This window comes from Astatotilapia calliptera, chromosome 6 (genome assembly GCF_900246225.1).
Source record: "Astatotilapia calliptera chromosome 6, fAstCal1.2, whole genome shotgun sequence".
NCBI lineage: Eukaryota > Metazoa > Chordata > Actinopteri > Cichliformes > Cichlidae > Astatotilapia > Astatotilapia calliptera.
The window spans coordinates 621,286-627,285 of NC_039307.1; the positions used below are offsets into that span (position 1 = coordinate 621,286).

Here is a 6,000-nt window from a genome sequence, read left to right on the forward strand (position 1 = left end):
CTATTAACATTCTATTACATGTATGTGATTATTACAGATGTAATTCATATTTCAGAGTAGTAATTGTAAATTACTTCGTGTAATCAAGATGAGAGACCACAGCTATAAAGGCGAAGGTGGATTTGGGAAGCCTGTCGCAGCCATGTCCTGTCCGTATACGCGAGCAGCCCATTGCGGAAGGTGCAAGATTGATAAGGAGAGTTTCCAGAATTCAGCGTATATTGCGGGACAGACAGGATCCTTTAGCTCAGCGCGACAGTGTGCTCATAGAGAGATATCGATATTCCCGTGAGGGTATTATTTACTTAACCAACTTGTTGACGAGGGGGTGCAGGACCACCACCTGTCTTTGTTTGCTCTGCCCTTTTCTTGGTTGCTGTTATAAACAAACAGATTATTTCAGGGTCTCTTTCCAAGAGACTAAAAGCAATATAAGTGATAAATATTACCATTCTGTAGAATATTCTTATATTTCACTTTTACTTGTTCCCATGTTCTAGTGGGTCCTGTTGTGGCTCTAATGTGAAAGGGGATATAATATAACATATTATAATATAATATAATGTAATATAATATTGGATAATATAGTGTGATATGATAAATTTACCCTACCGCCTACTGGTGTTGGCCAGAGGGGCCGATGGCGCGATATGGCAGCCTGGCTTCTGTCAGTCTGCCCCAGGGCAGCTGTGGCTACAACCGTAGCTGCCTCCACCAGTGTGTGAATGTGAGAGTGACTGAATAGTGGCATTGTAAAGCGCTTTGGGTGCCTTGAAAAGCGCTATATAAATCCACTCCATTATTATTGTTATTATTAAATTACTTACGAGTTTAATTTGTCAGCAACTTCCTGCCAGCCCTCTCTCCTTGCTTTTGCAGCCTTTGCAGTGTTCCCTTGTGTTTTAATTAAACTCTGAAACTCCTGAAATCCCTCACTCAAGAGTTCTTGCTCTGCTGCCGGAAAATACCGAGCGCGCTCCTTCGACATTTTCGCCGACCAATCAGAGGGTTGCCGATCAATGTTTCTACTATCGATGCGTAGCCCCTTTTACGGCACCCAGTGATCTCACATTACTTCATCCAGCTGTACTAATCGTCAACAACAGGTGTGTTCGGGGAACCGGATTAGCGAGCTCACGGTTAGCGCGATGATTTGGTCTTGGATGTAGTAAGCGAGGTACGAAGAACGGACCCCAGAAAGATACAAAAAGACCAGAAAGATACAAAAACGGCAACAAAGATACAAAAAGACCAGAAAGATACAAAAACGCCACAAAGACACAAAAACGCCACAAAGACACAAAAACGCCACAAAGACAGAAAACGACCACGCTTAAAGGCTTTGCTGTGGAGCCTCGTGATAGGTCACACTCCTGTAGAAACACCTGCACACCTCTCACCTTGCCATCCTCTGTATGACACGTTGAGCCTGCAGTCGCGTTGATAAGTTCAGTCATAAAATCTTCCTCTCTCTTCCTCAGTCCTGGAGGTCCACCAGTTCTCTCGGGACGCTGGCGTGGCCGAGGCCTGGCTGCTGGGTCAGGAGCCCTACCTGTCCAGCAGGGAGCTGGGCCAGAGCGTGGACGAGGTCGAGAAGCTCATCAAACGCCACGAAGCCTTCGAGAAGTCCGCCGCCACCTGGGAGGAGCGCTTCTCCGCCCTGGAGAGACTGACTACGGTGAGGGTGGGGTAGCCGGATAGGGTGATGAGGAGGAATGTGATGATGATGATGATGATGATGATGTTTACACGTGTCTTCCAGCTGGAACTGCTGGATGTGAGGAGGCAGCAGGAGGAGGAGGAGAGGAGGAGGAAGCCACCATCTCCAGAGCCTGTGGAAGTTCAGCAGGAGGAGGCGCAGCAGAGGTGAAAGCGCCGCAAATGTGTCATAACACTCACCACGTAAGTAAAAGCGTGACAATAACGAGTGTGTGTGTGTGTTTCTGCAGCGCCGTCACTCAGAACGGACCGCCCTCGGACCAGGATTCTCCCAGGGTCAGTAAACTTTAACCTTTATGCCTCCGGCGGTGGCGCACGCCACACGCTTCACCTTTGTTTTCTTCTTAAAGTGTATTTACAGCTAATATTTCTTCTTCTGTGGTGTTAAACTGAATCTGCTGCTGCTTAACCCCACCTGTGCAGGACGGCGTGGAGGACGGAGAGCTGGTGAACGGTGTTGGTGAACGGAGCTCCAAAGAGCCGAGCCCCGCCCCCTCGCCCACCTCTGGCAGGAAGGTTAAAAGTCAGTCGACCACACTGCCCACCAAGAACCGGGACTCCAGCTCGCCCCAGGAGGGACTGCTGCACCGCAAACACGAGTGGGAGGGCCACAACAAGAAGGCTTCCAACAGGTGAGCTCCACGCCCCACAGGAAGTGCCTCGCACGCAGCTACGTCACCTGACCCGTCACCTGACCCCACTGCTGTGTGATTCGCAGGTCGTGGCACAACGTGTACTGCATCATCAACAACAAAGAAATGGGTTTCTACAAGGACGGCAAGGCGGCGAGCCAGGGCGTGCCGTACCACAACGAGCTCCCCATCAGCCTGAAGGACGCCACGTGTGACGTCGCCTCGGACTACAAGAAGAAGAAACATGTCTTCAAACTCAGGTACCGAGCGCAGCAGGAAGTCAGGTGTAGTCTGGACACAAGTTGAACACGTCTCACATTAAACGCCGCCGCTGGTCGCAGCGTCTCCGTGAAGCTGGAAAGTTCCAGTTTGTTTGAACAAATATTCTTAGAATATAATAAAGTAGTCAACATCACAGTGATGATGTCACAGAACCTCTGATGTGATGTGTCAGGTGTGCTGGGCGCACTTCCTGGTTCTGTTAAAGCTGCACGAGAAAAAACTACAGCTTTGATTTGAGGTCACCTGTCCACAAAGGCCTCACCTGTCGTGGTCGAGCCAATCAAACTCCAGATCTCATTTTTGATGTAACGATCAGCTGATTTTACTGTTTCACAGTGTTAGGTTTATATTGATGGATTGTCATTTATGCTTAGAAATATATAATCAATTGTATAATGATAGAGGTCTGATCCTCAGTAGTCTGCAAAGACTCTGTGAGCCTTCCAGAGTGTTCTGGCACACGCACATCCTAAGGTCATGAGCGAGGTCGTACCTTCTCTTTCTGATTGATGGTATAGGAGGACACCTACTCTGTATCTGTTTAAGTATAAGAGCCCTTTGTTTAGGGGACCGCTGGACTCCTGGCACCGGCTTTTTAAGGAGGCGTTCACAGGGCCACATCTTGACCCACACATACATACACACACCCACATTCACACACACTCATACCTACACGTATGCATAGACTCTTTGTTCACATGCATGCCTGTGTAAGATGTCATATGTTAATGGGCCTATGCATATTCATGTAACCACAATAAAGAGCAGTGCTACGGGGGAGCTGACTGAGAGCGACTGGGGGGTTCGAGCAGCAGGAACAGCGCTCGTCTCGTCCTCCCCCTCGTGCACGAGCTCACACAGAGCTCTGCCTGCTGTCCAACGCTGTTGCCATTGTAGCAGAATTGTCTCTGATTGTTCCAGCAATAGGTCTGTGCTAGACAAGCCTCTCACACAGCGTCAGAGCTAGACGCAGCGTACGCAACAAAAACACATGTAGACGTTGACGCACGCACACGCACAGACGCACGCACACGCACAGACACACGCACACACATGCACACACATGCACACACACACAGACGCACACACACACAGACAGACAGACACACGCACACACACACGCACAGACGCACATGCACACACACGCACAGACGCACGCACATGCACACACACACAGACAGGCACAGACACACACAGACAGACACACGCACACAGACAGGCACAGACACACACGCACACAGACATTGTGAGTGTTACAACAACCACCTGACATGTTTTATTGTTTGACAGCATCCCGTTACCATGGTTACTCACCAACACATTTCTCAGCCGCAACATTAGGACGCAGCTCCGCCTCCTTTGCCTCATTTTTTTGTTAGCCCAATCACAGCTGCAGCCTGCAGGAACTGATGCTGTGATTGGTTGTCAGGGTGATGGTCGTTCAGACTTCGCCCGGTGACCGTCATTGGTCCAAAGAACGCTGATCACCTGAGCGCTTAAACACACCTGGATGTGTATCTCAGCACAGCCGGCACTTTAACCTTTGACCTTTGACCTGAGGCTTGGTTTGGTGCGTTTGTACGGTTCCTCCACTCACGCCTGTCTTCCTCTCGCTCTTTCAGAATCACCGATGGAAACGAATACCTGTTCCAAGCCAAAGACGAGGTGAGTTTGATTTTTGCTCAGATTTGTGGAAGCGCTCGCCTGTGTGGCGTTCCTGCTTAACTGCTTACGTGCCTCCGCAGGAGGAGATGAGTACCTGGATCCAGGCCATCCTGAACGCCGGCGCCGCAGACCGCTCTGACATCCAGGGCAGCAGCCCTGGCACGCCTGCCTCCGGGCGTGCTCACACGCTGCCGGCCACCGTCACGCTCACCACCGAGTCGAGCCCCGGAAAGCGCGAGAAGGACAAAGACAAAGACAAGGAGAAGCGCTTCAGCCTGTTCAGCAAGAAGAAGCAGTAGAGCGCGGCAGCGAGACGCTTTGGCGAAACCGCCCAGGTGCTCTGACGCACCCATCGCCACATTTACAGGCGCCTCATTTCTCATGGGCCGCCATCAGCCGGGGAGAACTGGAGGCCGCCTCAGAGCGCCGCCAGCTTCCTGAAGATCGACTTGGAGCGGGTGAAACCGCCGCCTCTCTGAGGCTGGCGAGCCTCAGTCCTCCCCGCTGAATGGTTCACCTTTAAAATCGGCCAATCCCAGAGACTGAGGCGGTGGAGACGAGGAGCAAAGGAGCGTTTCGCCAAAGCCCGCCGTCGCCTCGTTTTTGTGCGTTCTGCATTTTTGTTCGCGTGTCGGTCATTTGGCGGCGAGTCGGAGTGCCTGATGTAACGCCGCGTCATCGTTGGCGAATGAGGCCGCTGTCGCCGTGTGCATTACCGGCCGTGACATCATCACTGCATCTCGCTCTTTCTTTGATGACATCATCAGGGACCACACGCTAATGTTCTGTTATTGTTTGTTTTTTATTCTCTGAAATTTGTTATTTTTCTATTTTTTGTCGTTTCCTCGTCACAGACGCCGTTTCCTGCCGCGGAGAAATTGGACCAACAGTGCATTTCATTCCAATAATTTCTGTTTTCGTTTCTCTGCAGCCATGTTGTTTTTGTCAGACAGCCCAATCGCCTTCAAGGAGGTGGTGATTTAGAAACGTCCACCTGCATGCTTCATCAGGCTCCGACCTGAGCGCGAAACTGCGACTTCCTCCTTTTGTATCTCTGGTCAGGTGGTGTCGGCGAGGGCGGAGGGAGCTCGCCGTCCCGCCGACGGGAGCGAGGTCTAGACTGGTGAAGGTTGCTTGCTCGTCATCGGCTCTTCGCACCACGCTGATTTCTGCTCTTTGATACCCGTGCTGCCCCGTCACTGTAGATCTATCGTAGCGAACATGTATGGAAGCCCCGCCGTCGTCCTGCACAATCAGAGCTGCACCAATAGGAATGAAGACGCTCGCCGATATTTAGCCGACCTTCGATCATTACAGCTTCTCATGTATGAACCTGCACCTGTAGACTTACAGCTCTCTGTCACATATGTGTGATGTCATTAAAGCTTTTAACCTTTACTCAGTAGCTTCCTGTTGTCTTTGCACGTGCTCAGTTAGAAACCCGCACAAACCCGAGGCCCCCCTTCCCCATCTGTGTCTGCATGTGTCTGCCTCTGTGGTGTGTGTGTGTGTGTGGGGGGGGGGGGGGGGGGGAGGCTGGTCCCTGGTTTAATGCTGGGGGCGGTCCCTTTTTAAATCTCCAGGTCCACTGAAGTTTTCATTGGTTGTGGCCTGCAGGTGTTAGAGCAAACAGGTGAGTTACAGATATAGTTCCTGCCCAGTGATGACGCTCATTGGAGGGTTCAGGTAAATCTCGCCTAAC

General features: G+C 51.1%; 1 protein-coding gene across 4 annotated transcripts in view; it reads left to right on the forward strand.

Annotated features, from left to right (window-relative positions):
* LOC113023486 (spectrin beta chain, non-erythrocytic 1-like) overlaps nucleotides 1-5,696 on the forward strand; it is a 30,781-nt gene extending 25,085 nt beyond the window's left edge. For all 4 annotated transcript variants that reach the window (XM_026169514.1, XM_026169513.1, XM_026169515.1 and 1 more), the window contains 7 exons: nucleotides 1,482-1,678; nucleotides 1,763-1,866; nucleotides 1,950-1,995; nucleotides 2,143-2,351; nucleotides 2,438-2,611; nucleotides 4,256-4,298; nucleotides 4,379-5,696. In XM_026169514.1, the coding sequence (XP_026025299.1) occupies nucleotides 1,482-1,678; nucleotides 1,763-1,866; nucleotides 1,950-1,995; nucleotides 2,143-2,351; nucleotides 2,438-2,611; nucleotides 4,256-4,298; nucleotides 4,379-4,597 (992 nt within the window). In that variant the 3' untranslated portion in view covers nucleotides 4,598-5,696. The remainder of the gene's footprint in view (nucleotides 1-1,481; nucleotides 1,679-1,762; nucleotides 1,867-1,949; nucleotides 1,996-2,142; nucleotides 2,352-2,437; nucleotides 2,612-4,255; nucleotides 4,299-4,378) is intronic.
* The last annotated feature ends 304 nt before the right edge of the window (nucleotides 5,697-6,000 follow it).